The sequence below is a fragment of the Plasmodium relictum genome (assembly GCF_900005765.1).
Source record: "Plasmodium relictum strain SGS1 genome assembly, chromosome: 9".
Taxonomy (NCBI): domain Eukaryota; phylum Apicomplexa; class Aconoidasida; order Haemosporida; family Plasmodiidae; genus Plasmodium; species Plasmodium relictum.
The window spans coordinates 416640-434598 of NC_041687.1; the positions used below are offsets into that span (position 1 = coordinate 416640).

Consider the following 17959-nt stretch of genomic DNA (forward strand, 5'->3'; position numbering starts at 1 on the left):
TATATTTTTTCTTTTATTTTTTTCTCTTTATTTTTTTAATATTATAATATTAAGTGAAATAAAAATATAATCTTTCTTTTTTATTGTTTTATTTTATTAAAATACTTAGCATTAATGATAAAATAACGAAAAAAAATAAGAAATTTCATTATAAAAAAAAAATAAAGTAAAATAAAAATACATTTATTTCTTGAAAAATAATGGGTGTTGTAAAAATTTCAATTGAAAAAAATGAAGTAAGATTTCTAAACACTTTCAATGATTTATTTTCCTCTTTATTCAATGTTCCTATTTTTAACAAATATAATTTTCCTAAATATCAAACAAATTATCATATTTTAAAAAAAAATTCAAATAATATTTTTATAAATCGAACAAATGAATATTTAAAAAAAATAATTGAGTCTATAACTATCATATTTTGGAAAGGAAGGAAGTGGAAAGGTATACAATGAAAAGATAAAATAAAAGAAATACATGGAAATAAGAAAAAGAAAAAAAAAAAAAAAGAATAAAACAAATGATTTGATTTAATATGTACCAATATTTTTAAAATTCTTGATAAAAAAAAAAATTGGTTAGGTACTTATTGGCCAAGTAAATGGAAGTGGTATCATAGACACGGTTATTGGGCAACTAGAAAAAAACTTCTCGATTTTGATAAATATAGACCTTATAGGCAAGAAAAAAAAAAAAATAAAAAGATAGAGAAAAAATAAAAATATAATAAAGATTATATATTTAAGGTTCATTTTTTAATTAGTGTCTTATTTTTAATTTTTTTTTTTTTTTATAGATATCATGAAGTTAAAGGATACGGTAAACCTAAATTGAAATTCTGGCAAGATTATTCTTATTATAGACCTTTAAAACAAACAACAAAATTTTGGTAAAATTTTTTTTTTAGAAACAAATTATTTTTAATAAAAAAATTTTATTAAAATTAATGAGAAAAAAAAAAAAAAAAAATTTAAAATTCCAAATTTTTTATAAAAAAAAATAATATCCTGTATAATTATATTTTAAAAAAGAAAAAGATATATTTTTTTTTTATAAAAAACTATAAAACAATTTTTAAAAAATAAAAAATTTGATTCAATAAATTTATATTGTATATTCTTCTTGAACTAAAAAATAAGCAAAGTATATATGTATAAATAAAAAAGTGGAAATTATATTTTGTAAATAAAAAAAAATTATGGGAATTTTATTTAATCTTATTTTATTTAACTTGTTGTATATCCATTTATTAGACTAGAAGGAGATGCCCCTTCTCTTAATCTTAAAATATTTCTGTCAGCATTTCTAATTCTAGATTGCCTTGGCATTATAACTAAAAAGAAAAAAAAAAAAATAAATAAAATATTTTTTTATGACTTGAATGGATGAAATATTTTCTATACTTATATTTTTATAAGGAATTTTATTTTATAATTTTTTTTTTTTTGGTATTTTTTGTTTTTTATTTTTCTTACCATTTACATGACCATAAGATCCTGTTTTTACATCAGCTAAATCAGATACTACAGGAAGATCAGTTAATAAAGTTAAAATTGATCCAGATAACCATCTATTTCTGTTGTAAAAAAAAAAAATAATAATAATTAATTATTTTACTCTCAAATATTTCATACATATATTTTTATTTTTCGTTTTTTACCTATCTGATGTTGTTTCTCTTTGTAACAATATTAATGTTGCCTATAATACCCAAAAAAAAGAAAAAAAATGAGAAAAAAAAAATTCTTAATTAAAAACAAAAGCTCCTTCTACCATTGGTGTTCCTAATGTTTTCCTATAAAATAAAACACAATTTTTTTTAATATAAACACATATGTGCATATAAGTAATATATTTATATAACATTAGTTGCCTATTTTCAACTGCAGATGCCAATGATTTAAGTCTTGACAAAGCTCTGATGGCTAATCTGAAAATACAATGAAAATATATTTAAAATGTTATAAAATACATCTATATAGCTTTTAAAAGTTGCAAGTTTATTCTATTTTATATTCACCTCCCTCCGGCTAATGTTCTTGCTGTTAAAGACGTTATGTCATTTGCTAAAAAAAATTAGGGAAAACATATTAATATTTTAAAAAAATAATATATATAAATTTTTTTTATTAACCATTTTCATAAACCTCTTTTATCTCTTCAAGTGCTGTATGGATATTAAAAATATATGAATATGAACAATTTTAATTTAAAATATATATTAATAAAATTTCATATTCAGTTTAGATTTCTATTTTTTTTTTTACCTTCAATTATACATAGTATCTGCTCCTTCAAATGCTTAATTTGTTTACATAAATTCACGTCTGGTAAATTCTCTACACCTTTAATAATTAAATTTATATGGAAATACTTTTAATAGCACTTTTTCTTTGTAAGTATTATTAGCTATATATATATATATTTCATCTCTATAATAATTTGTTTTATATGTGGTTTTATTTATTTAATGAGTTTTTTAACCTAATGATTCTAAAGTATTTTTACTGTTATTTGATAATTTTATCATATCTACTAGCCAAGGGGGGAAATCCTAGATGAGAATGCAATAAAAAAATAAAAAATAAATTCTTTCTTTTACAATTCAAGATATATAATTATTATTTAAAAAAAAAAAAAAATTAAAATGAAAAATAATTTTAAAATTTTACATAATTTAATTGCTCCTCTATAGAATAATTATCATATTCTTCTCCAGGTAAATTATTTTTATTCTGTATGTAAAAAAAAAAATTTATAGAAAAATATTATATTTTCAAAGAATTATGTATATTATTAACTAATTATTTACTATCGCATCTTTTAGTTTCATTGCATCTTCATTCATTTCATTTTGCAAATAATTATTAATTTCCTCATTTTCTAAATTATATTTGTATTTTCTTAATCCAATATTCAATTTTTTATCTAAAGGTAAATCTAGTGGACCTACAAAACAAGAAAATATAATTTTTTATTTTTATTTACCAAATTCATTTTTTTTTGTTATATTGTTTTTTTTTTTTTTTTTTAATACATACCATTAGGTAAATTGACTTTTTCATCTAATGGTGGCACGCCCTTATTTATGCTAGAACATATATAATTTTTAAATAAATAGAATTGAATTAAAAAATAATAGACAAAAAACTTTATAGTTTTAATTGGAAGAATCATTTTTTTTTTTTTCTTAATATATAAAATAACAAAAAATATATTTTTATTGAATGTATCTCTGTGTATGTATACATACAATATTTATATATATATTTTTTTACTATATGTTAATATATAGAAAAGAATTTTTTTACAAACCTTATAACATTTAATGAAAACAACTTAAAACATCAATTTTTTTTTTCTATTATATACATATATAGATGTATTTATTATTTCACTTTTACTAAAAAAAGTTTGTATTTTTTTTTATTTATCTTATAAATTTTTTTTTTTTTAATAAAATAAAAATGTGTACATACTAAAAATTAAGTAGGATAAAATATATAATAAGCTAAATTTTATATAATATTAATTGGTTTAAATATTAATATAATTTGGATATTCTTTTTTTTTATGATATATAATATGGAAATATTATTTTTACTTTTTTTTATAATTCTACCATCAAAAAATAAAATAGACAACACTTTTCTATTTTTGTTTTTTCTTATCCTTCTTTATTTTCTTTTTCTATATAATTTTTCTTTTCATATCAGTTTTTTTTTTTAATACATTAGGATATAGAATATACTGTAATATAAAAATCATTGAAAAACATATTTTCAGCATTTAGAAAAATTAAATATGCTTGCATCATTTCATAATTTAAAAAAATAGTATTATTTCTATTGATAAATATTTGTAAGAACAACAAAAACAAATATATATTATATTTTAAAAATTTTTTTTAAAATCTGATTAAAAGGATACTTTTTCACTAGAATAATACTTTAACCTTAATGATTATTTCGAAAAATATTATTTCTTTTTTATTAACACGCATATATAAAGATACATTTTTAAAAGAGTCAAATACACACTACTAGTAACCATATAAAATAGAACTTATTAAATATTGAAGTTGTTAAAGAATAAACTTATTTAAAAAAATTTTAATAAAAAAAATACTGTAATAAAAAATATAAACAGAATAAAGACGATATAATTTGATATATAAATTATAAAAAAAATATTTTTTGTTACTAGAGACTAAATATTATTATATATATTTTTTTTTAGTTTCCAATAATAGTTATATTGATAGTATGCTTTAATTGATATATTTTTTTAAAAATCTTATTATTATTTTTTATTTTGCATTTCATTTAAAAGAAAAAAAGCTTACATTTTTCAAAAAGTAAAATTAATAAATTCATGACAATGTAATATATATATATATTGATTATAATTTCTTAAAACATTATGACTATAAATGTTCAACTAATATTTTATAATTCCTTTTCATAAACTAAAAAGAACTACAATTAACTTTATAAAATCTTCTAATTATATTTGATTAATATCGCATAAATTTTTATTTTTTTTATATTTGTATAAATCACTTTAATTCATTACATTTTCTTAAAAAAAAAATTTAAAAAAAAAAAAAACAATAAAATGTAAATAAAAATATATTTAATACTTACCTTTTTTTCCTTTTTTCTCTAAAAGAAAATTTATTCATTTAAATGTTAAAAACTGGAGAAGAAATTAATATTTTTAATAATATTTTATATTTGCTGTATATATATACTTAATGAGTAGCAATTTCCGTAAATGAAAAAAATTTTATAAAATATTTTATCAATATTATATATAAATTCTGATATTGTTTTCAAATTCATAAAAAAAAAAAGAAAATATATATAATTTTTTTTTTTTTTTGCAACTTAAATATATACTATAGTTAATATATAATTGTATAAAAGAAAAAAATAATGAATTTAAAATAATTTATATACATGTGTTTATTTATTTGATCAATTTTGTTTTTCTTGTGATTAACAAAATTTGCATATTTGTATATAATTCTTATAAAAGTAAATATTTTTTCTAATCTTGCACCAATAAATTTCAAACATCAGAAATTAAAACTTAAAAAATTAAAGAATACAAAAACTATTGTAGAAATATAACATTTACAAGTTGTTTAAATATATATATTTAGTTACACTTTCATATAATATTATTAATTGCCATTTCAATGAATTTATTCCTATAAATAATTATAAAAAATGATAAATTAATTAAAATTGTGTGTAAATATATTTTAACTTATTACATGTGTGCGCATCTTATGCAACCTGAGAAATTTATGAACAATTATATTACACAGATGAAAATACAAAAAATAAATATGTATATATATATGCAATAACAATTCATTTGTTTCATTTTATTATGAAGAAAAAATTTTTCTTATATATTTTTTTTTTTGTTTCCTTTATACATATAATGTCATTGTTTATAATTATTTGAATATTTTTATTAAATATTTGTTTGTTAAATCATTTCTGTTTTTTCATTCTTCTTGACTCTTTTTTTGTTTTAATTCATTATTTTTTTTTTTTTTTTTTGCTTTTTTGTTATTTAATGTTAATATTAAGCTATATGTATATATATTTATATTATTAGTTTTATGAATGTCTTTATTTGTTATAGATTATTATCATAACTTAATTTTTTTATAAATCATGTTCTTAATATCAATTTAAATTGTTAAATATTATTTAAATAAGAACTTGTTATATTAAATTGTGTGACCGTAATTAAAGTAATAACGTTTGTTAATATTTTAAGAAATCGTAAAATTTATACATAAAATTAACATAATCTTAAAATAAGACAATAAAAAATATTATTGTAAATTTGTTTTAAAATATTTAATTCTGTATTAATTTTTTAAAAGAGCTATTTAATTTTGATAATTTAATTTTTTTTTTCTCCTTTTATTTTTCTTTAAATGCTTCATGAGCTGATTGATATTCTTATGAATTTATTTTTAATATGTAATAAATTAATTTAATATAATTAAAATAAGAAAAAGTAAAGAAAAAAAAAATAAAATAAAATAAGTAAATAACAGTAGAGAGCGAAAAAAAAAAAAAAAGAAATAAATATGGAAACAATTTTAAGGAGACTTAGAAGATCTAGTAACAAAAAAAAAAAAACAATAGAAATAGATGCTATTGACGAAAAAGAATGGGCCCAATCAAAAACATTAGATTTAACTGGTAATATTTTTTTTAATTTTTATTTATTTACATAAATTTATATGCATATAGACATACACTTTTAATTTTTTATAACTTTAAAAAACAAAGCCATATTACTCAATTTATCATCACTTTTTTTTTTCTTTTTTTTAATTCATAATAAAATAATACTATAATGATTTTTATGTAATTTTTTATTTATATTAAATGTATATAATTTCTTCTTTCATATTTATATATACTGTAAAATACTCTTTCTTTATCGTTATAATTTTTTTTTTCTTTTTGTGTATGTATATTTTTTTTACTTTTTCAGAGGATTTGTATGATTATACTTTGGATAAGAAATATAAAAATAATAAAAAAAAAAAAGATGAAAAAAGAGAGGATAATTTAGAAAATTTATATGGACTTAAAGATACATTAGGAAACTTGAAAAACAAAAATAAAAAAAATGAAAAATATTATATAAATTCTTTTTCGCGAATGAATGAAGACATAACTAATGTTAGCACAGATTTTACTAACGAATATTCCAAAAAAAAAAATAAAAAGGAACATAAAATTAACATAAATAATAATGAAAAAAAGAAAATACAATATATATATAATGATTTTGAAAAGTATACTTGTGACACGAAAGAGTATTCTGAAAATGATGAAGTAGATTTATATGAAGAAGAAGAAGAAGAAGGAGAAATTGATGAAATAAAAAGTAAAGAAGAGGAAGAAAAAGAAGAAATAGCTGATGAAGAAGAAGAAGAAGTAGTTGATGAAGAAGAGGAAGAAATAGTTGATGAAGAAGAAGAGGAAGAAATAGTTGAAGAAGAAGTAGTTGAGGAGGAAGAAGAAGAAAAATATCAAGAAATAGTAAATAAAGAGTATGAATATAATTACGAAGAGCAAAATAATAATAATAATAATAATAGAAAAAATTATGGAGAAATGAATGAAATTAAATCTAATGAATTAGATCAAATTAGTGGAGAAATTATAACAGAAAACATAAAAGAAGATTCAGATACCAAAGAAAAATATATGGAGGAAAATGCTAGGGTAAGTATAGAAGATAATGAAGAATATTTAGAAGAAAAATTAGATGTATATACAGTAGAGGAAATAGATAATGAAGTAGAAGTCTCTCACGTTAAGGGAAAAGGTAGATGTATGTTCACAAAAAAAAATTTAGATCCAGGCTCTATAATATTTATTGAAAAACCTTTACTAATTATTACCCCAAGTTTAAATGAAAAATTATGGAATCATTTAAATAAACTAAACAATGAACAAAATTTTGAACTACCTCTTAAATGGCATTTTGCAGCTTTATGTAGTATTACTATTCTTGATGATTCTAGTTTTAAAGCATGTATTGATAAATGGGTTCCAGAACCTGATAAAGAACCTGATAAAGATGTCTATAATGTTTTAGATAAAGTATGTGATAAGAAAATTTTTAAAAATGGTAAAAAAGTATATTATTATAAGAAAAAATTAATAGATCCAAATATATATGATAGAATCATACAAGTTTGGCATTACAATGCTTTCGGTCATCATACGGATAGTGAAGGATTAGTTCTATATAATCGTACAAAAAAATAAAAAAAAATAAACAAATAATTATGTACTTATGTAAGATAAAATTAATTTATTATTATTTTTTTTATTTTAAGGTATATCGATGCTTGCGCATAGCTGCAATTCTACAGCTTGCTGGCACTATGGTGAAAATGACAGTTTTGTTCTAAGAGCAAGAATTAAATTAAATGCAGGAGATGAATTAACGATATCTTATCTTGGAGATGATGATTTATACAAATCATCCAATAGTTAAAAAAAAAAGAAAAAATAATTGTGAAAAGATCCACCTATAAATTAAAATTTTTTTTTTAATTAAATTTTCTTTTTTCCTTTTTATAGTCAGAAGAGAAAAGCTTACTAACTGGTTATTTGTATGTATGTGTAGTAGGTGCACTAATCCAGTTGATAATTCTAGAGGTTTTAAATGTTCAACATGTGGAATAGGTAAAAAAAATAAAATAAAAATAATATGAATATAGATAAATATAAATATTTATGTATAATTAAAAATTTGTATGCATAAAAAAATATATTTATATATAAAAGCAATATACATATGTAGAATATATAAATTAATAATACTTGTAGGAACGTTTTTTATAAAAAGTGACCACCATGATGAAATTCCAATAACTACAAAATGTAACATATGTTTTTCTGAAATATCCGAAAGCACAGCTTATGAATACATTGAATATGAAAATAGTTATATAGAGAGACTTCAGGAAACAGATAAAAGTGATATGTCTGATGCTTTAGCTGTTTATGTACAGGCTGATAAAATATTTACTCAACACTGGATAATGTTTCAATTATATACTATTCTTTTTGAAGGTTATAGAGATTCTTGTCAATGGGAGAAAGCTATATATTATCAAATGCAACGAATCAAATATGCCGTTGATGTAATACCTAGAGCTAATTATGTTTTAGCTTGGTTATATGAAGAATTAGGAGAAATTCATGCGAATTCTATAAATACTGATATTTTATTAACAGAAAATGATTTTACTATTACATACGAAGAAAAGTAATAAGAATTTTTTTATTTTTATATTAATACAAATTTTTTTTTATAATAAAAAAAAAATTTATATTTATTACTTGTCAAAAAAAGTTTATATATTTTTAAGAAAAATAATACAGGAAAAACATAAATTTTTACATTTTATTAATTCTTTTTTTTTTCTTTTACTTTTTAGAAAAAGAATTTGTTCGCATTTTTTGAAATCCATACATTTATTGGAGATTTTATGCGGATATTCACATGATTATTTGAGAGATTCTTTGGTAAATAATATACAATAAAAAAAAAAAACCTTTTTATCTAAATATATTTATTAATAGGATATATATAGCATTTATATCCCTTTATATTTTTTACAAACATTTAAACCTATGTCTTTTTTTTTTTTTTGAATTATTATAGAACAAGTATTATCGAATTGACAGTTTAACTACAATAGACGCTCCACAAATAGAAGAATAAAAAAAAAAATAAAAAAAATAAAAAAGGCTCTTAAATTTTCAATTTTTCCATAATATATATCAAAGGATATATTTAATTTTTGAAAATTTGATGTCTTTATTACATAAGAAAAAAAAAAAGTTATAATATAGTTTTAATTTTTTACAAAACCATTGTTTTTCTTATTAAAATAAAAGATTATAAATTAAAAAAAATAAATAAAAAGGAAAAGAAAATGAAAAATAAAAAAGGAAAATTAAAATGAAAGAAGATTAAAATGAAAAAAGAAGATTATGAACACAATAATAACATTTCAGTATTAAAGTATCTAAATTTTAAATACTTCCTTAATTGTTTATATAAAAATATATATATTATTTTTTTTTGTTTTATTTAATTTTTTTTTTTTCTTTTTTTTTGTATTTAAAAGAACAAAATTATACAAAACTACTAAATAAAAAAAAAAAAAGAAATACTCATTTAATATGCTTTTCATATTTCGTATTATAATTTCCTTTTTTATTTTTCTATGTGACATAAGTAGATCACCTTATGAAATTTATATACACATTTTTTAATCCAATAAACCATAAATATGTTTAAACACTTGTAATTAATATATATATGCACAATTTTTTCCCTTTTTATTTTTTTAATCAATTAAGGGGACGTAAGCATCTTTTCCTAATAAGCATTTTCTTTGTGTACCTTTTTCATTTGTCTCAATTCTCATAAATCCTTTCTCACCCCATGATTCTCCCCATGAATTTTTTATTATATAATAATAGACATTTTCATTTTTATTTAAACTCGAATTATATATTTCCTCCATTCCAAAGCCAACAAGAATTACAGCATGATTAACCTCATATGCACATTTTCCATTATAGATGCCTGATCCGTAAAAACTGAAGTCGTCTGTAGCAGCTATGCTTACACTTATAGGACCTAGAAATGTTATAGCTTCTTTAAAACTATTTTCAGGTACAGATACAAAAGTTTTAATTGTATGCTTCTTTTCGCATTTTGCTTTATAGCAAGATTCAGGTTTAGTATCAACATAAGGATACTCTTTGGATGTGCATAAACCACCGTTGTTTACTACATATTCATAAGCTAAAGGAATATATCCTCCAGTACAACCTAAATTCTTATCTGAACAGTCTACTAATTGTTGTTCACTTAAAGATATTCGTTCATTTTTTCTTATTAAATATTGAGATTCTATTCCTCCTACAGTACTAAATGCCCAACACGAGCCACAATTTTGTTGGTCTTTAGCTGGTGTAACTCCATTGTGTTCTCTCCAATCAAATTTGGTAAGATTAAAATCTTCATATTCCTTCTTATATTGATCAATTATATCATCATAGCTACTTAAACCTGATATATTATCTATATCTTTTTTTAAGTCAAATCTTTTTAAATTTAAATATTTCTTTTCAAATTCTTCAAAAGGCATGTCTCCAAATTGATTCATTCTCTTTTTATATAAGCTATCTTTTCTATTATGTTCTTCTATTTTTTTATGATTTTGAGAAAATATTAAAAATTTTTCTTGCATTTCGTTTGAAGTATCATACCTTTTATTATTTTCTTTTAAAAATAAGTAAAAGGAATTAACAACTTCTAAATTACTCATTAAAAATCTTACATCATATAAATTTACAGAATCCTCTTTCTTAGCTATTTTTAGATTTCCTTCTTTTTTTTTATATGCATTATCATTTCTATCATTTACATTTCTTTTATATTCATCACTTTCTGATTTATTATCATCATTTAAGTTATTTTTATCGTATATGGATATCAGCTCTTCTAATTTTGATAAAAAAATTTTTTTTCCATTTTTACTTTTTAATAAAGTAGTTATTAAATAATCATCATTAATAACTTCATTAGGATCTCCCTTTAAATTATCATTTTTATTTCTTTCTTTATTAAAATATATTATTATTAATGTAAATAAAGAAAATATAGAAACAGACAAAATAACGAATAATGATTTTTTTTTTTTTATTATCTTTTTTTCTAATGGTTTTTCTACAAAAACCTCTTTTTCATGTTTAATTTCTTCATTCGGAGAGTATTGCATATGATATTCCATCTTTAACAAAAAAAAAGAAATATTCTAAGAATATATATATATTTATTTATTTAATATAAAAAAAAATTTAAAAAAAAACAAAAAAGCCTTAAAACGGTTTACTTTTATAAGATAGAAAGTTTCATATATATATATATATATATATAATTTTTTTAAATTTAAAAAAAAAAAAACCAAATTTAAATTAATTTCTATAAAAATATCAAAAATTTAAATTCCTTAAAAACAATAAATTCTTAAAATAATTTTTTTTTTAGTATTTAAAAACGTACAAATATTTTTCTACTCAAAACTTGTAATTAAAATTTTTTGTAAAATTTTTCTAAATGAAAATTTTACATATAAAAAGCATTAAATATCACTTTCTTTAATGAGTATTTTAACTAAAAATTTTTTTAAAAAAAATATATAGTTTCAAAAAAAGAAAAATGAATTTAAATTCTATAAATAATATCAAAAATATATAAAAAAAAAAATAAGGTCTCTCACATTAAAAAAAAATTATATATAGTTTTTACTCAAAAAAAACTATAGCAATATAAATTTATCAGTAAAATGTTTTTATTATATAGAAAATAAAAAATTTTAAAAAATAAAAAAAAAATTTTATCAAAAAGATGACATTTAAATAAATATATGAGAAACTTAAAAAAAAAAAAAAGTTTATTTATTGCAGTAACTTAAAATGCACTCAAATTTTCTTAATGCTAGTAGATCTTTCTTATAAAAATATTTTAAAAAAACAAAGTATATTTTTATTTCTTTAAAAACATGAACTTTTATTAAAAAAAAAAAGGTTTATTTAAAAAAAAAATTTTTTAATAAAAAAAAAAAAAAGTAATCATTCATTAAAAAGTGCTATTTAAAAAAATATTCTAATAAAAAAATATATATATTTTCTGCTGTGCAAATTTTAAGGAATAAAATTATCTAATATGTATATGTATAATGGTCTTTACAAAAAAAATATTCATTAAAATAAATTTTTAAAGTGAATTTTTTGTTTATATATTCGTTACTTTTAAATTTCTAAAAACTTATATGAAAAAAAAAAAAAAATTTAAAAAAAAATGTATATTATCGTTGTTTTTGAATAAAATAAAAAAAAATACATGAAAATTTTTTTTTTATTTAATGAATAAAAATCTTCATACTAATAAGAAATATAAAAAATGATTTCACCTTTTACATAGGTGTGTATATATTTATATATATATATATATTAACTTATACATTAATTATGAATATTTATAATGCAATATTTCAATTAAAAGAATATCCCAAAATAAATAGTTGCATTTTTTATTCGATTAAGCTTCTTCATATAAGTTCAATATGTAAAAATAGGAAAAGTTTAAAATACTTAGATTGTATCAAAAATAATTCATTAGTAAATAAAGAAAAAAAAAAGGAAGAATCTGTTGATAAAAATTTAAGTATAGAAATAAAAAAAAATTCCGATTTTGTTCAGTATGTTTTTAAATGGGGAATAGGAAATAAATTTCGTTCTGATCCAGAGAATAGGTTTTTATCATATTTTTAAGAAAAAAATTAAAATAAAAAATAAAGGGAAAATATTAATTTATATATATTATCTATAATTATTTTATTATAATTTATTATAATCATTATTATTAATATTACTACTAATGCTATTATTATCGTCAAAATTATTTTATTTTTTACTTTTCTTTATCAATAGTACTCATATTATTATTGGTAATATTATTATTTTTAAATTAGATTTCACCCTGTCCACCTAAGTCGTTCGAAAGAAGTAACTATTAGAAAAAATTATTTTGATTCTGTTAATGAAAATATAAAGTATGAAGAACTAAATGAGCAATGGGAAGTTTTTTGGTATGAAAATAACAAATTAAATGCAAAACCATTTCCAATTAAAAAATATGGAATAGAAGCAGCGAAAAAAGAAGCAATTAAATTTTATGAATCTTTAAAAGTAAAACCAACTTTTATTTTTTTTCGAATATAAAAAAAATATCCATTTTATTTATTTATTTTTTTTTTTTTTTGAATAAAATATTTCAATTCCTTTTTATTTTTATTAGATTAATAATCGTACAAATGAAAAGCCTAAATATGAATCAGGAGTAGAGGGTGAGAATATAATTTTTTTTTTTAAGTATTCTTTTAATATGCACATATATTTGTAAATGATACTTTATTACACATTCTTAGGTGTTCACTATGATGTAATAACTAATTGCTGGGTATCTTTTTATAGATTAAATAATTTTCCTGTATGTAGATCCTTTTCAGCTGAATATCATGGATTCGAAACAGCTAAAAAAATGGCAATAGAAAGGGTTAAAAGATATCAAAAATGACAAAATTTTCATAAATATAAACGTACAAATTATTGTAATTAAGAAAAAAAAAAAAAAGAAGAAACATATTTAAATAAATTAAGAAAAACGTAATGAAATACATAATGTAACTATAAATATATAACTTTTACATAAATACAATTTATTTTAAAAGAAGAAAAAAAACTTATACTTTAGAATGAAATAAATATATAAATTATTTTTTAGTATTATAAAAATAATTAATATTAATTTGCAATTTTATATTATTGAAACTTTTTAATACCTTATAATTAAAAATTTCTTTTCCTATACATATTTGAAATTGTTATTTTTTAAAGTTAGTGTAAAATAACTTCTACTGTTTCATAAAAAGGAAAATTTTTCTTTATATTAGCAAAAAAAGAAAAAAAAATAATAATTTTTGTTAAAAAAAAAACTATTACAAAAGAAAAAAAAAAAATTCTTATTAAGTCTTTTATAATACTCCTGATTTCGTTACTAGAACTCTTTTTATTGGATCTCCATCAGCTGAACCAGCAGCTTCGATAGCAACTAATTTATCAAGGCCTTCAATTACTTCACCAAAAACTATATGTTTTCCATCTAAATGAGAAGTTCTAACAAATGTAATAAAAAACTGACTACCATTAGTATTTTTTCCTGCATTAGCCATTGATAAAATTCCTCTTTTGCTATGCTTTGCTATAAAATTTTCGTCATCGAATGTATTTCCATATATACTTAAACCACCTGTCCCATTAAAATTTGTTATATCCCCACCTTGTGCCATAAAATTTGGTATTATACGATGAAATATAGAATTGGTATAATTCAGCATTCTACCATCTACAATAGTACCTTTACATATACTTATAAAATTTTCTACTGTTTTGGGAGCTACTTTTCCATATAATCCAAATACAATTCTTCCTATGGGATTGCCATTTATAGATATGTCAAAATATGCCTGTATTGTTCATAATTTAGTAAATACTATTAATAAGGCACAATATATATATATATATAAAATTATAATTTTAAAGTAAAATTCTTCTAATTCAAAATATATTTATTATTTATTTTATTTTATTTTTTTTTTTCTGTTCATTTACAAAAAATTAATATGCTATATATCAAAAAAAACTTTTTTTTACTAAGGTACTTTGTGAGTGATTTCATGAGAGTCATTAGCCAAACACTTTTGTGACGCAACAAAAATTACTAAAATGATTGAAAGCTAAAAATTTAAAAAAATATGTTTTAATTTTTTTTAATTTTTTTTTTTTTTTTTTTCTTTTATCTTACAAGTTTTCTCATCTTTGTAGCTGATTATTTTTTTTTTTATAATGAACAAATCCAATTTTCCTCAATATATATGTTTTGTAAATTTAATTTTTATTTCTTATCTAATGGAATAAATTATTTATTATTCAAATTTCTTAAGTTTTTTATATGTAAATATAACACACATAAATAAATTTAATTTTATTTTATAAAGTTTAATAATACAAATATTTTATATTAAAATATATAATGGAAACAAAAAAATATTTTTAAAAAAAAAATGCACATGAGAATGATAGTAGAAATAAACTTGAGTAACGTAATTTTTTTTTTTTTCTTAAATTTTTTTTATACTTCTTTTATTATGATATCTCATAATAGTCTTCCAAAAGCATATTTTAATGAATAATTTCTTTTGAAATTTAATATATTTTTATATTTTTGTTTTCAATGTATTTTTGTGTACAAGAACCAAAAATCCATGTTTCTAATCCTTTAACAAGTGTTAATTATTTTTTTTAAATAATAAAAAAAAAAAACCGTAACATTATAAAAGAAAAAAAAGTACTAATAAAAATACATATTCTTTTTTACACTGAAACGAGTTCAATAAAATTCAAAAAATTAAATCATAAGGTTAAAATTAAATAAAAAACATCATATTCTTGGATAAAATTTTATAAAAAAAAAAAATGAAATAAAATAAGATGAAATAAAATATAATAAAATATAATAAAATAAAAAATAACAAGATAAATAGATTTTTAAATTAATACGAACTTTGACTCATTTAAAAAAAAAAAGACAAACATAACAAAGACCTTTTTTTTTATTTCTATATATATTAAAGTGGTGTGTAAATTTTAGTATTTATTAAATATTAAAAAGAAAAAAAAATTATTTTATATGATAAAAAACTTAGATATCATGTATATACATATATTCATATAAAAAATTTTATTAATTTTTTAATCCCTTAATTTTTCTATTTTATTATGTATATATTCTTATTTAAGTTTTAAATTTTTTATTTAGACGATTTCTTTTTAAAAAATTTTCTAAATTTTTCTTTTAATAACTTTAACTTAGATACTTTTTTATTATTTGATTGCCCATTGTTTGTATTATTATTCTGTTGGTTTTCTTCAGAATCAAAAGAATTTTGAATAATAGTTGCAATCTTAAAGTCATCTTGTTCAATTTTAGTTAATTCATTTCTTATTTCTGCATTTAATTCTTGTTCTAACTGTTTTGCCAATTCTTCATCTTTTTTTAATTGTTCCAAATACATCTGTTGTAATATTTTCTCTTCTTTATTTAAACTATGAGCAAGCTTTACATTTTCTAAATTTAATTGTCTTTGCTCTTGCAACTTTTTTTCATCTTCTTTTTTTTCTTTTATTGAATCAACTGTACCTTTCCACATTTTTAATTTCTCTTCAAATACTAACGGTTCTACTACTATTTCAGCATTTCCCAAACTGATATCTATGTTTCTTTTTCCTTCATATGCATTATCACTTTCATTTATATTATTATCTTCTGCAGAATTTGTTATATCCTTATTTTTTGTTTGTGTTTTATCATCATTTTCCATTATTTCCTTTGCATTTGAACCGGTGATTTTTCCTATTAAGAAATTTTTTGAATTTTCTTCACTGCTTTGTATTTTTTCCTTTTGTTCATCTTCTAATTTATTAATTACAACATTCCCCTTTTCATCATCATAATTTAATGAGCTACATTTTTCTAAGTTTTCTACATTTTGCTTATCATATAAGGTATTATTTTTTTTTTCTTTATTTCTTCCATTTTTTTTTCTATTCTTTCTATTAGGAGTTCTTTCTTCCTTTTTAATATTTGAATTATTTATATTTTCCATTGAGAATATGTTTTATAATCTATATATATATTTTTTTAAAGCAGGTAATGAAATTTACAATTTTTTATTTAATAAAAATTAAAAAATTATACAAAATTCATAATTTATTACTAAAAAATAAAGAGGTTTTATTAAAAGCATTAATATTTAAAACAAAAAAAAAAAAAAAGTAAAATTAGAAATTATTAAATTTTATTATATAGCGACTCTTTTGTTTTATAAAAAATTTATAATCATTTACTTAGAAAATAGAAAAAATAAAATATTTAATGTCATATATTTAAAAAAAGTATGCTTTTTTAGATTTTTTTTTTGTTCTACTTATTTTTAAATTTGGAATCTATATATTTTAAATTAAAAAACAAAAGTATTATAGTTTTAAAAGAAATTAAAAAATTAGAAAATCAAAAAAAAAAAAAAATTCTAAAGAACTTTCGAAACAATTAAACAAAGCATAAAAATTTTGTTAATCTTTCCATGAAAATTAAAATTTTTTAATTAAAAAATGAAATAGAAAAATACATGAATTTTATTTCAAAAGATAATAGGAAAAAAAGAAAGAAGCAAAACGATGTTCTTATAAATATATAATAATGAAAAAAAAAATGTATACTCCTAAAATAAAAATAAAAATACTATTATAATCCTGATTATATTATAATAAAAATTAAATATATTATAAATTAAAAAGATATTCAAACATTGATATGTTTTATTGTTAATATAATTTTAACCTATTTTTTTTTATATTATATTTTTAAAAATTTCATCTTTTTTTGGAAAAATGTTTTTATAAATCATGATAAATGTCATTATTGCTTTTTCATTATTAAGATCTTTTCAATAAAAGAATTAAAAAAAAACAATAATTTTTTAAAATAATAAAATTATAACAATTTTTAACTTTTTAAAATTGAAATATATTCATATATATTTATCTTAAAAATATAAATGTATAATTGAATTTTTTAAAATCATAAAAAAATAATAAATTTTTGATAATGTTAAAATTTATATCCTTATAAATTAAAATTTTGAAAATGAAAGTAAAAATGGAACAAGCAAATTTGTAAAAAAAAAAAAAATTCT

General features: G+C 18.5%; 7 protein-coding genes across 7 annotated transcripts; 3 read left to right on the forward strand and 4 right to left on the reverse strand.

Moving 5' to 3' along the window:
* Positions 1–200: 200 nt before the first annotated feature.
* On the forward strand, positions 201–893 carry PRELSG_0912000 (conserved Plasmodium protein, unknown function; the record flags this gene model as incomplete). The annotated part of the gene is made up of 3 exons (XM_028676547.1): positions 201–444; positions 583–679; positions 797–893. 3 exons carry the CDS (start codon positions 201–203, stop codon positions 891–893), a joined length of 438 nt encoding a protein of 145 aa, XP_028533025.1.
* Positions 894–1104: 211 nt separating this feature from the next.
* Positions 1105–3177, reverse strand: PRELSG_0912100 (conserved Plasmodium protein, unknown function; the record flags this gene model as incomplete). Its single annotated transcript, XM_028676548.1, has 12 exons — positions 1105–1127; positions 1232–1333; positions 1476–1576; positions 1661–1701; positions 1774–1795; positions 1865–1930; positions 2021–2066; positions 2268–2345; positions 2485–2554; positions 2673–2735; positions 2813–2949; positions 3042–3177. 12 exons carry the CDS (start codon positions 3175–3177, stop codon positions 1105–1107), a joined length of 885 nt encoding a protein of 294 aa, XP_028533026.1.
* Positions 3178–6118: 2941 nt separating this feature from the next.
* On the forward strand, positions 6119–9288 carry SET7 (SET domain protein, putative; the record flags this gene model as incomplete). Its single annotated transcript, XM_028676549.1, has 7 exons — positions 6119–6233; positions 6532–7806; positions 7892–8047; positions 8139–8243; positions 8388–8829; positions 9002–9089; positions 9229–9288. 7 exons carry the CDS (start codon positions 6119–6121, stop codon positions 9286–9288), a joined length of 2241 nt encoding a protein of 746 aa, XP_028533027.1.
* A 631-nt stretch (positions 9289–9919) lies between these two features.
* Positions 9920–11374, reverse strand: PRELSG_0912300 (cysteine proteinase, putative; the record flags this gene model as incomplete). The annotated part of the gene is made up of 1 exon (XM_028676550.1): positions 9920–11374. The coding sequence occupies one exon, from the start codon at positions 11372–11374 to the stop codon at positions 9920–9922; it is 1455 nt and encodes a 484-aa protein (XP_028533028.1).
* A 1240-nt stretch (positions 11375–12614) lies between these two features.
* ApiAP2 (transcription factor with AP2 domain(s), putative) lies at positions 12615–13722 on the forward strand (the record flags this gene model as incomplete). Its single annotated transcript, XM_028676551.1, has 4 exons — positions 12615–12898; positions 13118–13334; positions 13444–13492; positions 13574–13722. The coding sequence occupies 4 exons, from the start codon at positions 12615–12617 to the stop codon at positions 13720–13722; spliced, it is 699 nt and encodes a 232-aa protein (XP_028533029.1).
* Positions 13723–14179: 457 nt separating this feature from the next.
* CYP19B (peptidyl-prolyl cis-trans isomerase, putative) lies at positions 14180–15021 on the reverse strand (the record flags this gene model as incomplete). Its single annotated transcript, XM_028676552.1, has 3 exons — positions 14180–14671; positions 14867–14941; positions 15010–15021. 3 exons carry the CDS (start codon positions 15019–15021, stop codon positions 14180–14182), a joined length of 579 nt encoding a protein of 192 aa, XP_028533030.1.
* A 994-nt stretch (positions 15022–16015) lies between these two features.
* On the reverse strand, positions 16016–16870 carry PRELSG_0912600 (hypothetical protein; the record flags this gene model as incomplete). Its single annotated transcript, XM_028676553.1, has 1 exon — positions 16016–16870. The coding sequence occupies one exon, from the start codon at positions 16868–16870 to the stop codon at positions 16016–16018; it is 855 nt and encodes a 284-aa protein (XP_028533031.1).
* Between the last annotated feature and the right edge of the window lie 1089 nt (positions 16871–17959).